Source organism: Alternaria triticimaculans, assembly GCF_023758025.1.
Source record: "Alternaria triticimaculans strain BMP 0046 chromosome Unknown scaffold_12, whole genome shotgun sequence".
NCBI lineage: Eukaryota > Fungi > Ascomycota > Dothideomycetes > Pleosporales > Pleosporaceae > Alternaria > Alternaria triticimaculans.
In genome coordinates, this window is record NW_026055969.1 from 746,230 (window position 1) to 768,408 (window position 22,179).

Here is a 22,179-nt window from a genome sequence, read left to right on the forward strand (position 1 = left end):
TGATTATCTCTTTCCCCGAACACTTGGACATACGCATGCAATCTCGAAAAGATAATGCGCCCATATATTGCGCACGTCCGATCCTTCACAATTACGCATGGAATGGTGTGGTGTAGAAAAAGCATCAGACTCACTCTGGGTGACCAAAAGACATGTACCGTCTATTGCATAGAATCAAGCGTAGGCACAAAACCGATTTGGGGCGCCCGGCGTCATTGGGTCCGGACAGAAAAGGTATGAGAGTCCTTAGCGTATGTGATCCACTCTTGATGCTAGGGCAAAGTTAGAGAAAAGAAGGTGAAGTAGCAGAACATGTACTTGCCTTTGCGATTGCATAGCCCAGTCTCAAGACCCTCTCCATGCGATGTTTGACTGTACTCGCCAACTCCAAATATCGCTCCTCTTCGTCATGCTCTCTCTCAAACCACTTGATGGGAAAGTAATCGTCTGCCCAGATCAAGCCTCGCACAAGATAATCCTCAGGCAAAGGCAGCTCGTCGCCCCTCTCGCCCTCCCCAGGAAATACACCGGAAGCCAGTATTGTATCGATGTTGGGCGTATGGCTTTGTGAATGACTCTGGATCTGGTTCTCCGTCTTGACCAACGTATTAAGGAAAGCAACGAGTTCGGCCCAAGGCGCGTCCTCAATGAGATCGGAAACGTATGTACTGGAAGCAAAGCTAGAAAGAAAAGCGAGCATAATGTGTACGTGAGGAAGCACGTTCTTATCGCCGATGCGGCGGAGTACGAGAGCGAACGTCTCCCTCGTGATCGATTTTGCGTTGATGAAGGTCTGAAGGACTTTGAACTTGTCCATTGCCTTCTTAATATCCTGCTCAATATCTTCGGGCTTACTCGAGGCAATTAAAGGCTTCATTGGATTCTGTTGGTCAGCCGGAGATGCACTCCGAATCTTGTCTTCGGTCGCCTTTTGAGGATCTTCTGCTCTCCTCCAGATCGGAAGCAGCAAAATCTGGCGAAGAAGATTGTCGTTTTTCCCGTATTCAAACCAGCCGGCAATATTGGTAACCGCGATGTATACACCCTGCTCCTTCCATTTTGCTGTCACACGACCAATGTGATTGTCCAGGTTTCCGATGAAGTCCGCCTTCGCGTCCATGAACTCAGTTGTATGCTGATGCTTCTGCCCCTGAGCCGTGTCCACACAAGACTCCTCGAATTGCAGCCCGTGTGCCTTGATGAAGTTGGTGTCGATCGCTAAGGCATGTGTGAGAGGTGCGCCTGCACGACCAAGAATAGGATCCAGTAGAGTCAAGATTGACTCTCGCGCGCTCTGGAATGGTTTGACGCAGGTCAGAGACCTAGAGTAGTAGTACATTTGCTGGAGAGCATTTGGTCGTGCCAAGATAGCGAGGTGGTGATATAGACGACCCACAGTAGGATTCTTATCGGCAGCCTTGGTGTACCAAGAGCGCGCGACGCCTGCCCAAGTCTCACGGTCCCGGACATCTTCGTCCTCAATCGCCATCCGATATCGGCCAAGGTCTCCGAGGCACTCGATCCATGTATCCTCGAAAGCTGGAACGGTTTCGTACAACAAAGCCATCATCTGATACGCCAAATAGATGAATGCCAGCATATAATCTATACTGTCAGGAAGACGCCGCCGAAGTAACTCCAAGAAGGAATGGATACCATGTTTCCACATGCGTGCAGGCATCGAGTATTTGGCGGCAAGACGTCGGAGAGCCGGCGATGCAGAGGGATGCTGACTAGCTAAGAAAAAGTCATGATGCTCATGTAATAGCGTCCGGTGAAGAGCGATCAAAGCTTGCCAATGATCCGACGCAAGTTTGGTATCACCATCTTGCGCAGCTGCAGCTTGTGCGCGATCCACGTGTATACACTTGGTCTCCACCATGGTTAATCCTGCGTAAATAGATTTCACTTCCGACGCAAGTTGCTCTTGCGAGATGGGTCGACTATCAGGCTGCAATAGTAAACCAGGGTATCGGGGATCATAGCGTTGAAGTTCTATAAGACCTGGTTGGCGTTGAGATTGTTGGGGCTTAGGAGTAGTTCGTTGCTGTGTATGAGCAGGGGTCTGAGTTTGCGGTGATTGTAAGTGACTGCTCTTCGTAGCTTCGGCTGACCACTCGCTGGAGGGCTCGGGTGTCGTCTGGTATGGAGACGAGGTAGACTTGGCGTTTTGTTTAGGATCAAAAAGGCGTGCATCCTGTGGTCTCGACCGTGTCCTTTCCGAAACAACAGTTTGTGGAATTTGCCTAGAGAACTCGGGACCAGCCACTTCCACGTGAGACGGACCCTTCCCTCTGGGGCTGGTGAACTCATGTTCTGCCGGTCGTTTCCTTCCAGAGGGCGGTGAGTTCTGCCTGGAAGCCTTTCCCGAGTCTATAGTAAGAGCCGCGATATCAGGCGCTGACCGGTCTCCAACAGTTGCGGCTGCCGAGTGATCAGATCTGCTAACCATATTAAACGCTGATCTAGCAAATGCCTGTACAGCAGCTTGGCCTGCACTCACTTGAATTTCAGGCTTAGCTGTCGAAACTTCTCTCTTGCCTGTCGCGGAGACAAGCCTTCAAACTCGTCGCGATGGTCTATCTTGCCGTGGTCATACAGCTGGTCGGCACTCGGAAAGACGCGTCCCTCATGACCGGGGTAAGGGCACGCGTGGGCCCTGATGATTGGACTCTGAGTTTTCAGCGCCTGCGCGAATTTGGTCTGGACGAGTTCACCGGTGTCCATAATGCGGCTGAATGTCTCAGGTGTAGGATTCGCGTTCGTATTCCGATCTCCGTATTTGGCGTGGGGAGCGATGTGATCTGATTGGATGAAGTTTTGGAGCGCACATACCCACTCGTGCGCGCACACCCAGCCTCAGCGTGGACTGTATCCTGATGACCTGGACTACGCAGTCTCCAATAAGATCCGGCAAGCTTGTACACTGTCGCATACGCGTCCGGTGCTCTGCGCTCAAGTTCAAGGGGTCGGACTGCGTACGTTGACGAGGTAGTGCGAGGCCTCCGGTTTGGCTAGATGCGACGTCCGGGACGACAGGGACAGCAACCTCGCGTACAACAGAACGCAGAAATAGAAGAAAGGAGCTGTTTGACGTAAGATCTCCAACTCGAAGACTGAGATTGAATCTTGGGAGTGTCCCCCAGGGTGGGCATTAACACAATATAAGATGCGGCTCTGCTGTGGTTCGCCTACTAGGCAACAAGGCAAAAGAAGGCAAACGTCCCTGGGCACCGGACATGATTTCCTGCACGCCACCGTTATACCTGCGTCAAAGGGCGTCGTCAACTTTGGTATCAACACGTCGCCTACTTGTAAGAAACCTCCTGCTCGGTTTGGTGGGCGGTCGTTGCCTACTTATGCTTGTTCCGTCTGCGGCTCTGCTGCTTGCTTTCGCCATCACCATGATGGGGGGCCACATGAGCCCCACAATCTCGTCTGCTCCATCAAGGTTAGCGTTCCACATTATAAAAGTAACCCGGAACGGCGTGCCCATGCATATACCATCCATCCAATGAATACCTAGACACTGTCGCTTATCATCAAAAGTTCATCCATCGAATGCCGTAGGTGCCAGCGCTCCTCACCTACGGCAAGGCAAGTCTTGCAACGTAGACCATAGTGTTTTTCGACTCTGCCTCACACCGGTTAACTACATGTTCCTGTGTATCTGCGTGCATGTACCGTGTAGTCCTCCATCTTGCTTGCTTCAGCTCATCGTCGAGAGTCCCGCTAGCCACAACACAGCCGCGAAGTCAATACTGACGCGTCTGCGACATCCTCACGCTTCAAATCTGAAGCCAACTATCCCCGCAAAAGACCTTGCGACAGTCATCGTAAGCCGAAGCCAGATAACGTACACGAAGACTGATTTGCTCAGATTTCACGAAGCGGGATGGAATTTTCGAGGCCTACGTCCTTGGTCCCACCAGAATGCAGGGTGTTGCCTTGTACATAGCAGATCTGCCGAGGAACGGGGAGTGTCATCTGTTTGCCTGCGCAAGGTGTCACATGTACGCCGTGTATGTTGTATCAATACTAATTTCCGACAGTCCGCTTGGACGACGACTCGATCATTGTGGGCGCTACAAACGCTTGCACGGGACGATACTGCTTCCACAACCGATGCGTGGCCATTATGTGCCGGGTCCCCGATTACCTACCTGGTATCAGCATAGATGCCAATGAACGGTGGCCACGCTATCGGTATTGGCCCGAAGACACAAAGCGCTCATTGCGCCCTCTCACGAAACACGAGGCACAAGGCATTGCCGGCAAGCGCTTAGTGAAGGCTGCTAAGACGCGTCCTAACCTTCATATTCCTAAAGACCGGTGCGCCTCAATGCATGCCCTTTTGGTCGAAAGATATGATGCCATTACGTTCTTTTCGTCACCTGATGCACCAGGGCCCAAACACATCAAGACATGCGATTGGTCAAGTAACCAATCCCATTACCACCAACAACAATATCTTTGCCTTGGGTCTTCGCCAGCTGGTGCGGCAGAACAATAAGTCCTTCCTGGTCCGGTCAGGCATCGCTCAGGGAATAATCCAATTGTAGGTAGACGCGAATTTCACAGCGACCATTGTTGAAGTCGTTTCGTAATACCAAGAAGCACTGCGCATACGACTCTCAACCGATCAAGCGCACTATCATTGTGCTATGAGCTGTTGATCTAGGTGTATGCAATCGGGCAAACCATGATAGCGACCTGAAACACTCATATCCTCTCCCCATACGCATGTTGGCTGACCGTACCTAGGTCAAATAGAGCACGAACCAGCATGGTCATCATCTCGCAACGGAAAACCAATTACGGTCAGGGAATTTTGATCACAAGCCATCATCACCAAGCCAGCTCCGGCATTGCCGCTGGCTGTCGTAAACTAAGCGGTATGTGCTACACCAGATCAGGCGTAGTTGCTCCTGCGCTGTCGTCTGAACATGGCCGTTACAGAAAGCATGGCGTTTTCTCTGGACTAAATCATGTCGTGTATCGACACGCGAAGCGTCTTGAAGGGACTACTCAGCATCGTGTGCTATACACTAAAGATCTGCTGATTGTGGGGTGCAAGACTACCCTCGAATGAGGACTAAATAGGCATCTCGATGGCCGCTCAATCTGCGCATAGTCAGCATGCGAAAGAAAAGCCCATATGTTCAACCAGTTGAAAATCATGGTGTTGCACACAGTCTGTTGCCTGACAAGCACAATGCCTTCTGGGCTTCGTTTCAATAAGTGTATACGCGCATTCATTATAGCTTTCAAAGGGAGTGGTACGGTTTGATGAGGGGAAACTGTATGAGCAGGCCGATCACAGGGATGTTTCATCGTTTCTGGTGTTCAATTATGCGCCCTGATCACCCCGGATTACTGGAACCTTTTCTTGTGCACGCAACACCGAGTCTAGCAACTACATATGATTAAATTTGACGCGTTTCTACGCTACGTGTGCCATCTCTGTACGTACTAATCGATGATGAACTAGGTGAACAGCTATGCAGCTGGAATCTACAGGAGAAGTCCCAGCCACGGCCTATTCCACATAGCAGAGGCGTGTTATGTGATAGTGATGGAGCGGCTACATCGCTCCCAGCGTAGGGCAACAGTCATACAGAGCCCAGAGAACTGGGCCATCCTCGGACATGGTACGCAAGGCGGGGTAATCTGCCTACGGCAGTCCCGCGGCCCAACAACCCTCATACCCATACCGCTTATATCTGTGTTTACCGGAGCCTACCAAGTAGCAACCCATATCATGACATAATTTGTGAGCCATTGAGGCCTCTTGTTCATTGAAAGACTATTTTTCAGCCGTCGACTGCGATGCATGAGATGACGAAGTGGGCAGTCCAAGTGTATCAAGAGTCTATCAAAGGCCAATGAGCAGTTCTAGAAGTCTAGAAGGGCAACTGGAACAAGGCTGACCCAGAAATGAGTCGAAGACGCGAAGAGGGCTGAATCAGGGCCACGTTCTCACACCTGTGTATTCCTCAAGCAATAGCCCTTGCGACGCCGTTTCTCATAGAGTAACCCGGGAACATCAATCCACTTAAATTTGCCAATCCCATTTGAGTGTCCAAGAATACTGTGAAGACATGTCAAAGACAGTATACGGGGTTAGAAGCCGATGCCTACTAATTACGAGTGCGGATCGATTACCTAGGTACCTCAAAGACTAGAGCCCCACCCCGCGATGGAGCCTTGTTCTCACAAGGTCCAGAGGTCGCATATGTCGTTGTTTCTGTTGCTCGCCGGAAGGCTCCCAATCAGTTCGCAATACTTACGGACTATATTATGTGCCTGCGGGCCGATACACCTTGCATTCTGTGCCCTGCATGTCAGCCCTCAAGCCCAGTGAAGGACAAAGTGTAGATACCCTACCATAACCTGCTACTACCGGCTTGTAGCGCACTACATTGGTCGGCTGCACCCGATGCTAGTCCGCGAGGTGCAGTATGCCGTACCCTACCTTGATTCAAGAAGCAGGTAATCGAAAGATGGTACAGTCACAAAGTAAGCTTGGTTTGATCACGCAACCTCGCACGACCTCAGGCGCGGACTTCTTGATGGATAGAATAGCGTATCGCTGATCAATGAACCCGAGGCGCGAGGGAGTGGGCCGCTTGGAATCGACTTTGGGGCAACATCGTGTATACAGATGTTGATAAGACGTCGCAGTTCCTCTGGTCTATATTAGCTCTCCGGATACAGTCTGATGACGGACCCCACGGTGGTGCACACCTAGGCAGCCCTAAGCTGCATTATCACCTGGATCTCCTACTTCTGAAGGTTCCTTCTGACTGATTTACCAGGGAACACCCATGGACTAAATTAAAACGAGTAAAACGAGAAGGCGACGTCGTAGCGATCGCGAAACCAGAGGTTATCGACACAAGTTGTAAGCACTAGCGTTGGGGGCTAGAAGGAGTGGTGTATACATGGCAAGGCTGAAGGACTTCGTTGTCTGTAAAGTGCGCACATATTTAGGTAGCTAAGCTATAACCTTGACTTAGAACTCGCCTTACTATGCAGAAGCAGTGGTTCGCATTGAGGCAAGCTAGGTTATTATCACATATGTCCCGAGGTCGCCTTGTGATAAGACCCTCATCCCGCATGAACTATGGATGACCTTCATATCGTGATCTAAGATGGATCTGAGCTGCCGAGATATTTCACCCGCTGACTTTGACCGGGATGAAGCAAGTCAGTGTTGCCTTCGGTTACGCACGGTCTTTCGGAGCAAACCCCGAAACGCAGAAAGAAGCATATAAAAGGCGGCGCGAGCATGGCTACAGACGGCTGAAGAACATATCAGGCCCACTGTTTGCCGGAAAGATCACCGATCAGTTGCAGGCAACAATGCCCAACCGAGTGACATCTGACTGATGCTTACCGGGCTGAAGGCTGAGATCAGACTGGTATGCAGTGTTAAAGGTGAGTGATAACGACGGACGACACTACAGTCCTTATTTCGACGCCTCCATGCGCAGGAAGGGACTTACCAGACATGTGGTGTTCGCCGGAAGGCACTTAGGTACCTGAGAAAGGGGCCGGAACAGGCCTAAAGTTCAGACACTTCGACGTGAAACTGGAGCTAACCTTGGAAGCTTCCTCAGACGACCTCGGGGTTAAGACTTTTGTGCTATAACCCTCAGAGAACGATAGGCCCCCTATGGCTTCTGACGAAGTTGACACGCGATGGTTTTACAGGAAATAAGCTCCACGTCGCTTGAGTTCCTGCATTTGCAGTACCTCTTGCTGCGACCGATGCTACCAGAGCATCACAATTGTCTTGAGGTCGGTCACGCATCGCCGAATTCGATCTCTGGTCTCTTGTCGCTTGAAACGTTGGTTGCGATTGGAGTCTTGCAGGGTCTTTGGTATAAAGTACCTAGGTCCAAGAACTCATTAGCCGAAGGCCAAAATTTATCAGTGAATTAGGAGATGCATATAAGAGGAATGTTGGAACGGACGTATTAGTGTACAACCTGGAAACTCGAGCACATGGCATGATATTGGTTCGTCGAGAGTCGCACAGCGCGCAGCAATGCCGCGGAAACGGTGGTGCGATTCCAATGACATCATCGGCGTGCGACAAATGGACCCCAGGAGGCGAACTTTCAAGTTCGGGCTTGAAAACTCCACGGAAAAGAGCTTTGGACGTTACAAAGGCGGCTGCACATGGCGCATATATCCTGTACACATTATTGACACTCGGAGCTTGTGAGACGACATCGCGGCCGCACAGGTATCCGGCGAGGCGCCAAAGTACCTAGGTACTTCCTTGCCGGTCTGCAGGGTTCTCCGTGGGCGGTGCGACCAGCGTGGAGGGCACCATCGACAACCACAAAAGCCATCGCAAGCCATGTCATTATCAGAACTCACCGAGCAGCAACGAGCGACTATCGGCGATCGCGCGCGAGTATGGGAAGTCCGACGCTTCTGCCAGGTGCTGCCATCTGTCGTTAAATACGTGCGTGGTTCGGACGCTGGCCTCACGAGCAGGCCATTGGAGCCACACGGCAGATACGTCAAGAATGAACCAGACGGCGCGCTTGCTGCGTTGCTCCGTTGCGTCATCCATCAAACGGGCGCTGATCTGGCCATGGTCAGCTTGCTAGACGACCACACGCAATACTTCATCTCGGGGGCCAGTCGGGCCAACGCAGATGAAGCCAAGGTCACCTTGGGTGAGTGGAATCAACAGCATGGCGGACATACGTCGTATTCTAGCAGTGTCTAATTGGCACAGAAGACTCAACGCGATGGTACGGATGCGAGTCGGTAACTCATCACGGTGGTCTGTGCGAGCGTACCATCACGCGGCAGAATGAGCCAGGCGGGAGCATGGCACTCTACGAAGAGCTTGATATGGCTGAATTGGAGAGAACCAAACATCTCCCATTTGTTCAGGGTGATATTGCCAAGTTCAGACATTATGCTGGTGTTCCTTTGAACCCCTATGGAGGACCAAACATTGGCACTGTCTTCACGTTCAGCTCAACGCCGTCGCAGGGTGGGCTCTCGGACGCCCACCGTTCGTACTTGTTTGAGACAGCGTCACACATTATTCGTCATCTGGAACAAGCAGTAGAAGCACTGGAGGGTAAGCGTGTGCTCAAGTTCAACCAAGGTGTGGCTTCTCTACTCAAGATGGGTACGAGCGCAGGACTGGCGGCTCAGCCTGCTCACAAGAATCTTTCATCAGGCGGCCATACTGAACATGAAGTTCTGGTGTCAAACCTCTATCCCGCTGCAGCTCTGCAGCTGTACCATCTTTCAGCTACATTGCTCTACGATACTTTCGAATTTGACGGAGTTCGCATCCAAGAGTTGGGCTCCTCGAGCAACAAGAACCCCATCTGGAACGGCTCCAACGTGCTAGCCGAGCATCTCGGACCAAAAGCGCACAGGCCTCAAGAACTAAGCCACAGTCTGACAAGCAGATTGCTTGAATTATTTCCACATGGGGCTGTGTTCCAATTACTCAATGACACTAGCGACATCGTTGTTGCTACGAGCGCAGACGACGTCGCTTTAGTTGAAGATACCCTCATACTCAAGGAGCTTTCGAAAACCTTCCTGCGGGCTGAGCAGATCGTCTTGATGCCACTGTGGGATGCGTTTCACGAACGTAATATCGGTGCGGTCCTCGGGTTCGCCGAGAATCAGTCAAGAGTCTATCTCGGCTCGACGGATCTTGCTTCCATTTCAGCATTCTGCACCACGATAATGACGCAAGTGCGGCGTCTCGAAGCTCAAGCTATAGACAAGATTAAATCAGACTTTCTCGGATCGATCTCACATGAAATGCGGACACCTCTTCATGGCATACTATCAAGCCTTGAGCTTTTAGCGGACACACCACACAACGCACACCAACGCGACCTGCTGGAGACGGCAAGATACAGCGGCTTGTCATTGCTCGATACTATTGAGCGCGTTCTATATTTCAGCAACATCAGTTCCGGGTCGCAAAGTGCACCTCTACCAAGATCAGACTCATCGAACGATGGGCTTCTCCTTTCGTCAAGTCTTGCACCCCATCATTCGGCAGCTTCCTCGCAAGACAAGGATACCGTAAAGCTGATGGATACTTGTGAGGACATCATTCACAGTGAAGTTCACAGGTATCGCGTCAAAAAGGCTGTCCAGCCTGATTCTTCGATGCACAGTAAGTAAACTGGTGGAGACGGTCCAAGTCCGGTCAGAGCTCATGGAAAAAAGGCCTTGTCTATCATCCCATCATAACTTTCGACACGAATGCCAATCGGTCATGCCGTCTGGTAGCCGTCGCTAGCTTTCGAGCGATCTTGACAAATCTTATAGTAAGTTGTACAGATACAAAAAGCGCATGCATGAGCCGTACTGACGTAAGAGAGAATAATGCCTTGAAGTTTGGGGAACCGACAAACTGCATTCGAGTTTCACTGAATGTCACGGACGGTACTACCAAAATATCTTGTACAGACGGCGGTAAAGGCATCTCTTCCGACTTCATCCGCCATTCAATCTTTGACCCATTTTCTCAGGAGGATCCCATCGCAGAAGGTACTGGCCTTGGACTTTCCATTGTCAAGCAAACAGTCACTATGCTGAGTGGTGATGTGCAGATTGAGTCAAACAAGAAAGAAGGCTCTACATTCACTGTCACACTCCCATCGAGTCAGGCACTTTATGAGGCTCCAGAAGAGGCATCAGAGAGCTCAAATTTGCAGGCTGGTACTGCTGAGCTACACCAGCTTGACATGAGCCTCTTTACACCGACGCGCTGGAGATCAGGAGACTCTTTACGAGACCAGCGCTGTACTGATTTATTGTTGGGCTCCCTTGCGAAGAGTCTAAGCCGGTGGTTCCACATTCGGGTCATTCCTTGGGAAAGTGCAAGCAGAGCCTCGCCGTGGCGCTTGCTTGTTGTTTTGGAGGAGGACGAAGACAGTGCACTGCGGGCTTGCGGTGGCGCATCTGACGACTACGAGCGCATCCGTCTCTGCCCTGATGTACAGACCGCTCCCAGTCAGTACTCAACGCCTTTGAAGGGTGTCGCGACAATTGCGGGTGCGGTGACTAGTTCAAAAATCCAGGATGCGCTGGCGCACTTGTATCCTAGCCAAGTCCCCCCCTCTGAGCTTCGCCACAACTCCGACCAGGAATCAGTCGCGAAAATCTATGATCAGCAACAGCCAGTAGAAGGGAGCCGCAGCCAATTACGCGGAGACGCAACCGACGAATGTCGTGCTGCGCCAACAGCATTGCTGTCCCGGTTAGAACTCGAGAGGAGCCCCCAATTAGACGGCGAGGAAAGCGGTGGGCAGCCACTGGCAATGCCAGCCGCCAGCCCAGCGGTCACTCCAGAGATGAACATGGCAGCAAGGTCTAATGGAGCCCAACCCGACCACCGAGACGTACAAGCGCATACTGAGCAAGCAAAAGAGACGGCAGTCTGTACATCACCAGAGGCAGCTGTGGCAGAGCCTAGGCTGCTGCTGGTAGACGATAACGCTGTAAACCTCAAGGTACTTGCCATGTATGCAAAAAAGTGTAGCAAGGCAGGTGCAACACCTGTCGGCGGTGGCCAAGAGGCCATCGATGCCTTCAAGAACGCCAACGGGTCCAGCGACGACACGGCTCCGCAACCTTTCGATCTCATTTTCCTCGACCTCTCTATGCCCGAGGTCTCGGGCTTCGAGGTTGCGAGGGAGATACGGAAGACGGAAGCGCGGTCAGGGTGTAAGAGGACGTACATATGCGCACTCACCGGGCTGGTGAGCGAAAAAGACCGCAATGCTGCGTATGCTTCGGGTGTAGATAACTACCTTGTTCGACCAACGAGGCTGCAGGACTTGCAGGGCGTCATTGAGATGTGGCGGGATAAATCAAGCGAGAAATGAAAGCTACCGTGCTGCACAGATGATGCAAGACGCAACAAGTGTCCGGCTGTGGCCAACGAAAGGGAAGCGCTAGCTGCGGCGGAGGCTCAGTGCACCCGAGAGGCCGATGCGTGGGATGTGATAATTCACTATCGCAACGTCATGACGCGAGCACTCTGTTGTTGGTAAGCTGCCGTCCGCGCTTGCACCCGACGCCGAAGATGATTACAGTCGCGCTCGTTAGCCTGGCCGTCGACTTGTAGCCATGCGCGCGGCCCCCTAGCCCAGACACGACGCTACGCAACCCCGGATCTCGACGCCCACGACGACGCCAGCTCAACCACACACAGCCCTCGCCATGGCCTCTAACACCGACGCCGCCTTCGTCGAGGACACCGACATCGAGCAGCAGCTGAGGGCGCGCGCCCATGGCTCCAAGACGCCCAAGACACCGGGCCCCGACAGCGACGACGAGGACGCGCCGCTGCTGGGTGCCTCGCCGGCTGCCAGCGGACACGAGCAATGGGCTGGCGATGCCGACTTTCGCGGCCTTCCCTGGTGGAAGCGCCCTTCGGTACGCCCCCGCAGCCCCTCGCGTCGAGGGCGCATCGACTGACGGCAGCAGATATTCTGGCTCCTGCCTCCCTTCCTGCTCTTCACCATCGCGTTTGGCGGCATCATCGTGCCCAAGATCAACCTGATCATGGACCTCGTCTGCGAGGAGTACTACGCGACCCTCGAGACCGACCCCATATCCTCTCCCATGGACCCGGGCCAGGACCGATGCCAGAACGACGCCGTGTCCTCGCGCTCCTCCCTCTTCCTCCTGTACGCCAGCTTGTGCTCCGGCATACTCTCCGCCATCATCAGCCCAAAGATTGGCGCCCTCTCGGATCGGTACGGGCGCAAGAAGTTCATGATAGCCAACACCTGCGGCGCCCTCTTTGGCGAGGTCCTCACAATCCTGGCCGCCAAATTCCCCGACACGGTGCACGTCAACTGGATACTCGTTGGCTACTGCTTGGAGGGCGTATCGGGATCCTTCATCGTCGGCATGGCATGCGCCCACTCATATGCCTCCGACTGCGTTGCACCACAGAAGCGGAACGTCGCCTTTTCCTACTTCCACGCTTGCTTGTTTGGCGGCATCGCCATCGGACCCGCGCTGGCAGGCTACATCATCAATGCGCGCCAGAAGTACGTTGGCAAGACCGAAGCCGTTTTGCTCATCTTCTACATGGCCCTTGGTGCCCACTTGATCTTCATTGCATTCCTTGCCTTCCTTGTCCCCGAATCGCTCAGCAAAGCACGCCAGGAAGCCGCACGTGAGAAGCGCAGAGAGGAAGTGGAACGACAGGGTCCCGCCGGCGACTTCATCAACCAGCTACGCTCTATCAACCTGTTTGGCCCGCTGAAGATTCTCTGGCCGACTGGACCTGGCACCTCGTCGGCTTTGCGCTGGAACCTGCTTCTGTTGGCCGCTACCGATACCATCATGTTTGGTGTCGCAATGGGTGCCATGAGCGTTGTCCTCGTCTACACGCGCCGCCAATTTGATTGGCATGAGCTAGAAAGCGGCCGCTTTACCACTATCGTGAACAGCTCGCGTGTTTTTGCTCTTCTAGTCATTCTGCCGATTCTGACCCGCATCTTCCGCGGGAAGAATGGGGCTGCCCGCATGCGCAGTTCAGGTTCTGACCTATTCGACCTTTCCATTATCCGTGCAGCCATCTTCTTCGACATGGCTGGCTTCCTCGGATATGCCCTTGTCCGCAAAGGCGAGCTCTTCGCACTCTCTGGCGCTATTGCTGCCATTGGCGGTATCGGTTCGCCCACTCTTGGCGCTGCATTGACCAAACATGTGCCGCAAGATCAGGTCGGTCAACTGTTAGGTGCCACGGGCTTACTTCATGCTGTTGCACGTGTGATGGGGCCCACCATCTTCAACGGTATCTACAGTGCCACTGTCGGCGCGTACAGACAAACCGTTTTCGTATGTCTTGCAGCGACTTTCGGGACTGCGTTCCTGTGCAGTTGGTTCATTCGTCCACATGGTGAGTGCTCAACCACACCTACATACCAGGCTGATTCTGACACGTTACAGTATATACAGACGGAGATGACAAACGCGTTACACGATCAGATGAACAAGAAGCATAGCTTGCTTCTCTTCATGCTGGCGCTTCAGTCGCACTTCTTTCGGATCCTTAGATTTTCTGGACAGCAATATCCATTTTTCGCGCACGCATATGTACAGACAGCGATGGTGTTTGGATTGGCATTTTGAAACCGCCGGGTTGTCGTTAGGCTGCATATCTGTATACTTTATGTTAACGTAACGTTGAACACTTGTTCTAGCGCATATTGCACCTCGCATCGTGAGACCTTTGCCCACGGCTTGTTATCGACCAACATGTGCGTTGCTGGTGCCGCCGTATGAAAGGGTACGTCGAGACTTCAGTGTGTGCCACTCTGCCAAACTCAGCGCTGATGGGAGCCATCTTCTGAGCTCATCGGCCCAGGGAACAGCCAACACGACTTTGCGAAATTGGAGGCAACAAATCTAGGTGTTGTTTGCGTGAAATATCTGCAGTAGCTGCCTAGGGAGTACAAGACAACGCGGAGAAGCTGTGGTGGTGGGCGCCGCAGCAGAACGAGGCTGACTAACGAACCTCGGGCCGTCAGGTACGTCAGCTTCCACGTTGCATCTTCCCGTGCCAATTGGCCATCGCGCGACCACTACAGCGTCTCCCTTTTTGTATTGCACACCTTTCAATCCGCCGCCAGTTCCGGTCTCAGCGGTCGCGATCCCGACTCAATGTCAACAGCATTCCGGTAGCACCATCACTGGACAAGCCCTCGTCAGGGCCCCGCAACCGCCATGTCAAAAGAGAACCGCGCTTTCGATACCCAGAGATTGGGCGCAGGCTACGGTTTCGAGTCGCACCCGAAGCATGCTATTGAAATGCCCCCAACATGGGTGCTTCTCGTAGGCTTGGGCTTTCTGCTATGCGCAATGGGCTTTTGGGTACGGACACATGCGCCTACATGACAACGTGCATGCGACTAATGACCATGAGTGACAGCTTTATATAGCATTGAACCTCCTCGCGCCCACTCCACGACTGCCACGGCGTTCCGAGAAACAATACACGACGATACTACCCGACGGTGCACGAAGCGACCCAAAAGAACTTCCGTGCTGGCTGGACAAATGGGCAGCAGAGAAGGAAGCCGCCAAGAAACAAGCTGCGAAGGAGCCGGGAAGCAAAGTCGTCATACCGCCACAAATGCCCATCGAAGAACCGGAGCTCTTCATGAGCGTCGTGGTCCCCGCATACAACGAGGAGGAGCGGCTGGAAGGCATGTTGGAGGAGGCTGTCGACTACCTGGAGAACCAATACGGTGATGCGCATGCTGGCGGCAAGGGTGAAAAGAGCCAGAGAGGATGGGAGATACTCGTTGTTAGCGATGGAAGCACTGACGGCACCGTCGACAAAGCGCTGGAGTTTGCAAAGGAGCACCAACTCGCCCAACACCCCAAGTCGAAGCCAGGGCCGTGGTCGAAGAACGGCGACGCCAGGGCCGCGCACTCAACACACATCCCACACGGCAGTATTCGCGTCGTCACGCTCGAAGAGAACAGAGGCAAAGGCGGCGCAGTCACGCACGGCATGCGACATGTTCGAGGCCAGTACATTGTCTTCGCCGACGCGGATGGCGCGAGTCGGTTCTCGGACCTAGGGGCTCTCGTTGAAGGCTGCCAGAGCATCGAGGACAAGCATGGGCGCGGTGTTGCCATCGGCTCCCGAGCTCATCTCGTCGGCAGCGAAGCCGTTGTTCAGCGCTCCAAACTCCGCAACTTCTTGATGCACTCGTTCCACATCCTCCTTCGCATCATGACGCCTCCGGCCACCGCACGCATCAAGGACACGCAGTGCGGCTTCAAGTTGTTTTCACGACCAGCACTTCCCTATATTGTCCCCTACATGCACTCGGAAGGCTGGATCTTCGACGTCGAGATGCTGATGCTGGCCGAGAGCGCTGACATTGCCATGATTGAGGTGGCCATCGGGTGGAAGGAGGTCATGGGTAGTAAGCTAAATGTTGTATGGGATAGTATTGGCATGGCATGGGGTCTAGCGCTGTTGAGAGCTTGTTGGATAGCAGGTATTTATCAGAGGGATTAGGGTTTGTGTATATAGAATAAAGCCGCGTTACCCGCCTGTGACTGCCCTCGCATTCACTATTCTTTGATGTAATGAACTGAACGCACTTTTGTTGAAACTCACATGCTGCATTGTTTCACGTGGCTGGCCCCCACTTGCACTCTCGTTTCTTGGCCACAAAGAACAGCAACACCACATGTTTCCATGACAGACGTTGTGAGACGTAGCTTCCTTGAAACCGAACTCCTGTCTGCCACCGAGGCATTCCAAGGCTGTAATCTCCCCACGTGCCCCATTACTCGGACACTGGGCTAGAGGTTCTCGACACGGTGACAATCTCGACAGCCTATCGGAAGACCTGAAGTACTAGTCCATTCGCATAAAGGGCTAGGTATCGTTGCTCGATTGAGCATATGATGCTATTCTCGTCTCTGCTCTTATCACTGTGGGATATTCGTCGCCAAATAGATCTCTACACTATAGAAGTGAAGGTGACCTCAAAGTGCTAGCACATCCTGCATGCATAGACACCATAAATGTTGTGACGCACCCTTCGGTTACTCAAAACTCGCGACCCATCCATCACCGACTCTCTCCCCTTTCGCATCTACACCACCCCAGAAGACTATGCTGCTGCCCTTCTCCATGACGTCCGATCCAAACAGAGCCCTTGGGCCGGGATGCAGTTTGCCATCTTCCTCTTCCAGTTGTTTCTCCGAAGGGGTCTGTACTACCGCCTCCGCCCACGACAAGTGACCAGTATCAGCCCCCAGCGCAGATCGGATAGCATCTTTGATCTTCGCAGGGTTGATGGCGTTCTTGAGCGTCATTGATGGCTTCGCCTCCAAATCGCTTGCAGGGATCTGGAGAACCCACGTGTCGCTGAATTGGGTGACTTCGCCTGCGTGCTTTGGATCTTCTGGCTTCGTGTTGGATGCATCAGCAGAAGAGTCGCTCCGTGCGCCTAGGAGATAGATGAGGTAGTTACGGCCCCACCCAGTAGTCACCGGTATCAAGGCGCCGTCATGTCGCGCACGGGGGCCAGGCGCTAGTGGATTGGTAGGAAACGTAAAGGACTCCCATTTCCTCTCTTCACTGGAAGATGAGACGCTGATATGATGGAGCTGGCTACTCATTGGATCGGATCCAGATATCAGCCATAACTGACCATTCGCCAAGGCGGCGTTGGATGTCGCGACTGGCGCTGTTGGAAGTTGCGTCCAGTAGCGCGCAGCGATGTCGAACTGCCACAAATCCGATGCATTGTCCCCAGAGCCATCGACACCACCGAACAACACTACGTGTTGATCATGCGCGAACAGCTTCGCGTTGCGTCGCGGGCCCGGGCCAATGTCTCCAGTGTCGACATATCCCTTGGAGGGCTGTAGAATATCCCAGCTCTTTCTGTCAGGACTGAAGAGCCATACAGACGATTGCTCGTCGATGAGATCGCCAGCGTTATCACTGCCACCGTATATAGCGATGTTGCCGTGGAAAGCACAGGCTGCGTGATTCGATCTCTCCGCTGGCGTGCGGCCATCTTCGCATGTTGACAGAGCAGGAATGATGCTGTAGTCCATCTCCGGTTTACCGGAGTGCTCAAGAGTAACGGCATGCACATGGTTGCTCGCAAGAACGTTGTTCGCAGTATCGCCGCCGAAGATATAAGCCTTGTTGCCGAGCACCGTGACTGTGTGATTGGAACGCGCCAAAGAGCGTCTGGAGGTCAGTTTGACCGTATGTAGTAGCAGTGGAGTACATACGCCGAAGAGTCACCTGTTGCTGTGGCTATGCGTTTGAAAGTGACTTTGAGGGGGAGCGTGGGCTTCGAGACGATGTACGCGGCGTAACCTGCTTCTGCCGTGTGTTCTACCACTTCGGCCGCAACGTACGCGCCTGCTGCAACTTCAGCCATGGCTCTGGTGCTGATATGGTCTCGTAATATCTGACAGTGTCCGGTAATTGGGCAATAGGCTGAGAAGGCGTCGAGTATGAGAACTAGTGGCAGACGACAAGGAGGAGGCAGAGAGGGGCGAAGGCTAATGCAGGTACGCGGGTGATGACGTCAGTGGACTCCACAACGACTGCAAGTACGCAATTGGGACATGTACTTCATGAATTGACATTGGCCTTGTGACATCTAACGCGGCTGTCATTGCCGACTGTATGAGTTGCAGATAATCAGAATGTGGTCTCATAGTAGTAGTAGCTCCTCCAATGCTGACACGATCTTCTTGCGCATGCATGCCCCGGCTTGCGTGAGGGGTAGCGGGAGCCCATGAAGAGATCCGAGCACTACATACATCCACGTCCCTTCCGGTTATCTTACCGCCGGTTTCTCGATTTTATATATGTAGGTCTTGCAATGCGCGCCATGTTTCCGCCAATCGCTACTCTTCTTCCTTTGTGTGCCCACGTGAAACCTTGAGACCTGCGCTACACCTCCGCAAATTCCTCGTCAAGACATACTGCGTTATTTCTGTACACGCGCCACCAGTTCGCTGCAATACTTATAAACAACCTGTGCCACTCGGCGAAGCCAACGGTACCACCCTGCATGTTTCAACAAGCCCAAGTACTGTCTCGGCTAGGTATCCATGGATGGTAGCCCCTCTCGTGTCCAAGCACCACGACCCAGCCAAGCTCTTTACGTTCGTCTCATCAGCTACACCAGCTTTTCTATGTACCTTTTCATCGCTGAGTTGGTAGAGATCGCACGATGCGTAATCCTCAGTATCCCGTGTCGACGTCATTCTAGTTATATCCAGGGTTTGTGAAGAAGATCTACTACTTGAAGCCGCCACCGCATTTCTCCGCATCCCATCGTTTGTGCTGAGTCTGAAACACGACCTAAGCGAGAGGAAGCCATGAGAGACCGTCTTTGAGGTTGCGTAGTTTGTTCTCAGCCGCCGACATGGCGGCCATGCCGCAGAAACCTTGGTCGTCATTACAAGGCCTCGTCATGAACTACAGCGTTGGAATTCAACAACAGTGAGTCGTGTCTCATGTCTGGGCGGTGAATTTCCTCAGGGTGTATCCATGCTTAGATACGAGGAGAGCATTATCAGAGCAACTATAGGATAGTGGAGTCATTAGAGCCAATGTGCTGCGTCACTTCCTAAAGGCTTCGGCATGACATCCCACCCCACTGACAGACCCTCGATGCGAGCCGAGTGGATTACCGCTTCTAGCTCCCCGAAATGCGTTTGCCGCAGTTCTAGGTACCGTGCTACATCCTCTGGGCTTTTGAAATCCTTGCGGTCGAACCCGCTTTTGCCATCGTAGCGCCCCAAAGACCGCATAAACCTCATAACACCAGCCAACGATACGATAACCTCATAGGCGCCTCCAGCAGTAGCGCGCTTATACAAAGCGGCCATGATACCAGTTGCTAGAAGATAGCCGGCACCGTGGTCGAATGCTTGGCAAGGTAGTGCGCGCATCGGTTCGCCGGCTCCATGGCGCTCAGCCTCCGCTACATTGATACCGCAACAGCTCTGGACAAGCGAGTCGAACCCGCGATTTAGCGACCATGAATTCCCGGGACCGTATGCACTGAGGCTTGCAACGATCAGGCTTGGATTGGCCTTGGTCAATACTTCTGCAGAGAGACCCTTTGCTGCTAGGCTCCCGGGGCGATAGCTTTGGAGAAAGACGTTAGCTGTGGAGAGCAGATCCAGTAGCTTAGCTCTCTCTTCGGCCTTCGATATATCTAACTGCACCGTGCGCTTGCCTCGCGATAGATCTATATCGAGATCGGGAAGATCGGGTCTGGATGTACGTATGTGTGGTTAGTACACCTTCTTTCCAGGGTTAGCTCGTAAATGGATACTACTGACAGATGCGGCGATGTGATCCAGATAACGTCGGCCCCGTGTGCTGCTAACGTCTTCCCAGCGACTGGCGCAGCTATAACTATAGATCCGGGGTAGGTCAGTGTATGCCTTACAAGCTATCGGTACAGCTGCATACCTCTGCTCATCTCGACAACCCGAATGCCTTCTAGGCATTTGTCCATTACCTTCGGGGTTCGCTCTAATGGCATACAAAGCTCGGAAGTTGCAAGTTTCGTTATCAGAACTGGGTGGTCTGTAATAGCCTTGGCTTGAGGCAAAGCGTCCCATTGATCAAAAGAACGCAGCGCAGCAATCATAGCTCCGGAACGAAAAGCCTCAGCTTCCAGTTCTACCGCTTTCCACTTTGATACCTTTTGTGCCACAACTTTCTTGGATGCGTCAGGTGGAAGTCCTAGAATACGAAGCGCGTTCTGACGATGATTTGAGAATGAATCGTGTATCCTGACGTATCCATCGGCTGCTTGATGAAACCCACCAATAACTCCCCATGGGGGCGATGCGGCTTTTCCATTGAGAGTATAGAGTCGCTCGGATTTGAATTCAACGCATGCATGCTCTGCCGGAACTGTAACGCGGGGCATTGAACATCCATTTCGATGAGACCAAAAGAGGGCTGCAACAAGCGCGGACGCTGCAACGGTTGACTGCGCGAGAACATCAACTCTGAATGAAGATGGTAGGCATTCTCTATCGAAGGGCAGATCTAGCGAGTCGAGAGCTTCCTGTGGCAAGTCTAGCATCTTCCATAGGAGGGCGACAGAGCTAACCGCGTCGGAATTAGTGGGCTCCATGCAGAACAATGACTGAAGATCTCTGGAATTGACTTGATGCATCCAGGATCTAAACGGGAACAAAGTGTGCTAGGTAGAGGGCACTTGGGCAGGTGGTAGAGGTCCAGGCAGGAGGAAGTCAGCGCACCGAACCACTAGGATGACTGGCAATACATCGAGCTAGATAGGACAGATGATCGGAAAGACAGGACGGAGATGGAGTAGACGAGAGATCATGGCTGCATTCATAGCCGACAATTGCCGGGCCCCATTACGTAAGCGAGCCATGAACTGCGACCCTTGACAGACGGCGGTGTTTGTCCAAAAGCTTCTGCCATGCACTGCCATGCAGACGTACAACATCGTTGCATCGCAGTCTTCGTCGCCAGCATGTTTTTATTCACGCTCACTACCTGGCGACTGCCGCCTCACGCGTCGCGGCCACGTGTATGTAGTGAACGGCAGTCCATGTGAATACCTAGGTAATTGTAACTTAAATTCGAGATAGTAACATATAACGAAGACGATAGATTCACGCTCGTGGATGATTGCGCCCTGAAATTCTCAATTCTGGAGCATCTTTACTATGCGCGGTGAGCAGATTTCATGCCAGATTGGTACTCATACGACTAGATTCTACGTGCATTGATTTGCTTTCTGGTCGTTAAATCAACGTGGCTATCTACGCAGCATCTACTAGGTAATGTCTACACTAGAGCGGAACGCGTTCGCGGGCGTTGCAACGAAGCAAGCAGCCGGTATTCCACTCCTACAACATACTTTGCGAAACGATAACGCCAAGGTTCATGGCCCATTGCAGAAGCAAACGAACGTGGAAGTTTGGCTTGACAATGTGATGATGCATGGACACAATAAGAAAATGAAGGACCCTAACACGAACGATGAGTCAATAGAAGATGTTTGGGCTAGCGCTAGGTTACAGCCTATTATAGAGGAAAAGAAGTCAGAGGAGCTCTGGAAGAATGAGATTAGTTAGTGCTAGACACTGTCTAGTGGGCAAGGAGCATGAGATGCTAAAGAAGTAGTGGAGAAGTTAAGCAGTTCGTTCTGTGGTGCTCAAAATTAATAAAAAATGCGTAGATGAAAAGATTATCTCGTCTGGAAATAACGTGGTTCTTGACTAATGGGTGTCCTTGAGGTAGGCACTTTACTCTGACGACAAGCGGCCTTGACATAATTTCTAAGTATTGAAGCAAACATGACTAGCATTGCTTGTCGATCCTTAGCTTCGGCATGACTCTTTGCGAGGTTACGAGACTGTGAGAAGGCTTGAGTACATGCTAATCAATCCTTAAGGCGTCCACTCGGCGGTGAGAATTGCCTGTTATCCCACCCTGTTTTACCCCACTCGAGCAAGACATCGAGCGGATGACTCCGTCTCTTACCTCTCGCAATCAAGAATTTCTTAGCATGTTTTTGCATGTGCACTTTGTAGCTAGTTGTAGTGAGTGGCTGTTGGTTGGATTATCCCAACCTTGCATACAAT

General features: G+C 52.5%; 6 protein-coding genes across 6 annotated transcripts; 4 read left to right on the forward strand and 2 right to left on the reverse strand.

The window, feature by feature from the left end:
- Nucleotides 1-283: 283 nt before the first annotated feature.
- On the reverse strand, nucleotides 284-1,567 carry J4E78_007785 (uncharacterized protein; the record flags this gene model as incomplete). Its single annotated transcript, XM_049368389.1, has 1 exon — nucleotides 284-1,567. One exon carries the CDS (start codon nucleotides 1,565-1,567, stop codon nucleotides 284-286), a length of 1,284 nt encoding a protein of 427 aa, XP_049220043.1.
- Nucleotides 1,568-8,371: 6,804 nt separating this feature from the next.
- J4E78_007786 (uncharacterized protein) lies at nucleotides 8,372-10,188 on the forward strand (the record flags this gene model as incomplete). The annotated part of the gene is made up of 2 exons (XM_049368390.1): nucleotides 8,372-8,696; nucleotides 8,759-10,188. The coding sequence occupies 2 exons, from the start codon at nucleotides 8,372-8,374 to the stop codon at nucleotides 10,186-10,188; spliced, it is 1,755 nt and encodes a 584-aa protein (XP_049220044.1).
- Nucleotides 10,189-10,598: 410 nt separating this feature from the next.
- Nucleotides 10,599-11,897, forward strand: J4E78_007787 (uncharacterized protein; the record flags this gene model as incomplete). Its single annotated transcript, XM_049368391.1, has 1 exon — nucleotides 10,599-11,897. One exon carries the CDS (start codon nucleotides 10,599-10,601, stop codon nucleotides 11,895-11,897), a length of 1,299 nt encoding a protein of 432 aa, XP_049220045.1.
- Nucleotides 11,898-12,234: 337 nt separating this feature from the next.
- Nucleotides 12,235-14,543, forward strand: J4E78_007788 (uncharacterized protein; the record flags this gene model as incomplete). Its single annotated transcript, XM_049368392.1, has 3 exons — nucleotides 12,235-12,450; nucleotides 12,502-13,869; nucleotides 14,481-14,543. The coding sequence occupies 3 exons, from the start codon at nucleotides 12,235-12,237 to the stop codon at nucleotides 14,541-14,543; spliced, it is 1,647 nt and encodes a 548-aa protein (XP_049220046.1).
- Nucleotides 14,544-14,757: 214 nt separating this feature from the next.
- Nucleotides 14,758-16,066, forward strand: J4E78_007789 (uncharacterized protein; the record flags this gene model as incomplete). The annotated part of the gene is made up of 2 exons (XM_049368393.1): nucleotides 14,758-14,904; nucleotides 14,963-16,066. 2 exons carry the CDS (start codon nucleotides 14,758-14,760, stop codon nucleotides 16,064-16,066), a joined length of 1,251 nt encoding a protein of 416 aa, XP_049220047.1.
- A 536-nt stretch (nucleotides 16,067-16,602) lies between these two features.
- J4E78_007790 (uncharacterized protein) lies at nucleotides 16,603-17,960 on the reverse strand (the record flags this gene model as incomplete). The annotated part of the gene is made up of 2 exons (XM_049368394.1): nucleotides 16,603-17,764; nucleotides 17,809-17,960. The coding sequence occupies 2 exons, from the start codon at nucleotides 17,958-17,960 to the stop codon at nucleotides 16,603-16,605; spliced, it is 1,314 nt and encodes a 437-aa protein (XP_049220048.1).
- Nucleotides 17,961-22,179: the final 4,219 nt, after the last annotated feature.